Source organism: Octopus bimaculoides, unplaced genomic scaffold (assembly GCF_001194135.2).
Source record: "Octopus bimaculoides isolate UCB-OBI-ISO-001 unplaced genomic scaffold, ASM119413v2 Scaffold_51442, whole genome shotgun sequence".
Lineage (NCBI taxonomy): Eukaryota > Metazoa > Mollusca > Cephalopoda > Octopoda > Octopodidae > Octopus > Octopus bimaculoides.
The window spans coordinates 13,439-13,955 of record NW_026326428.1 but is presented as its reverse complement, the minus strand read 5'-3'; the positions used below and the strand labels follow the sequence as shown (position 1 = coordinate 13,955).

Genomic DNA, 517 nt, shown 5'->3' with positions numbered 1-517 from the left:
AGTCGCAACAAAATATGATGCACAAAAGCAGATATAGCAATACTGTTTTTAATCTAACTTTTAATAAGAAAATATTTTACATTGATTTTGTGGATAACAAGGTGGAGTAAATAATAGATTGCTGACAAAATACATCACAGTATTTACCCTTGTTTCACTAGATTAAATGTGTTTCTCACTTTCCTCTGGTATCGATGAAATATATATGCTTAAATATAACTGACAATATTTGATATTTATTTTTCAGTTCCTCCGGAAAGGCGGTACATCTAGAAATGCCAAGAAATCCGTATGTCACATCACCAAAATGTTCACTATTCACTGGCGTCTGGCAAGAACCGGACATGTCTCAGTGTTACAATACAGAGGAGATCACTCAACAACTAAAGAAAATCTCAATCGTATACATCGGTAAAGGTAAGTGTTTGAAAATGCTCTTACCGTAGTATTAGTAATAATAGTTACAGCAGTAGCAGCAGGGGTATATATATATATATATATATATATATATATATAT

The 517-nt window shown here is 31.7% G+C and overlaps 1 protein-coding gene across 1 annotated transcript in view; it reads left to right on the top strand.

The window, feature by feature from the left end:
• Window positions 1–222: 222 nt before the first annotated feature.
• The window catches only part of LOC106875668 (uncharacterized), a 1,793-nt gene continuing 1,498 nt past the window's right edge, over window positions 223–517 (top strand). Inside the window, exon 1 of the mRNA XM_014923907.2 lies at window positions 223–417. Within this exon, the coding sequence (XP_014779393.2) occupies window positions 276–417 (142 nt within the window). The 5' untranslated portion in view covers window positions 223–275. The remainder of the gene's footprint in view (window positions 418–517) is intronic.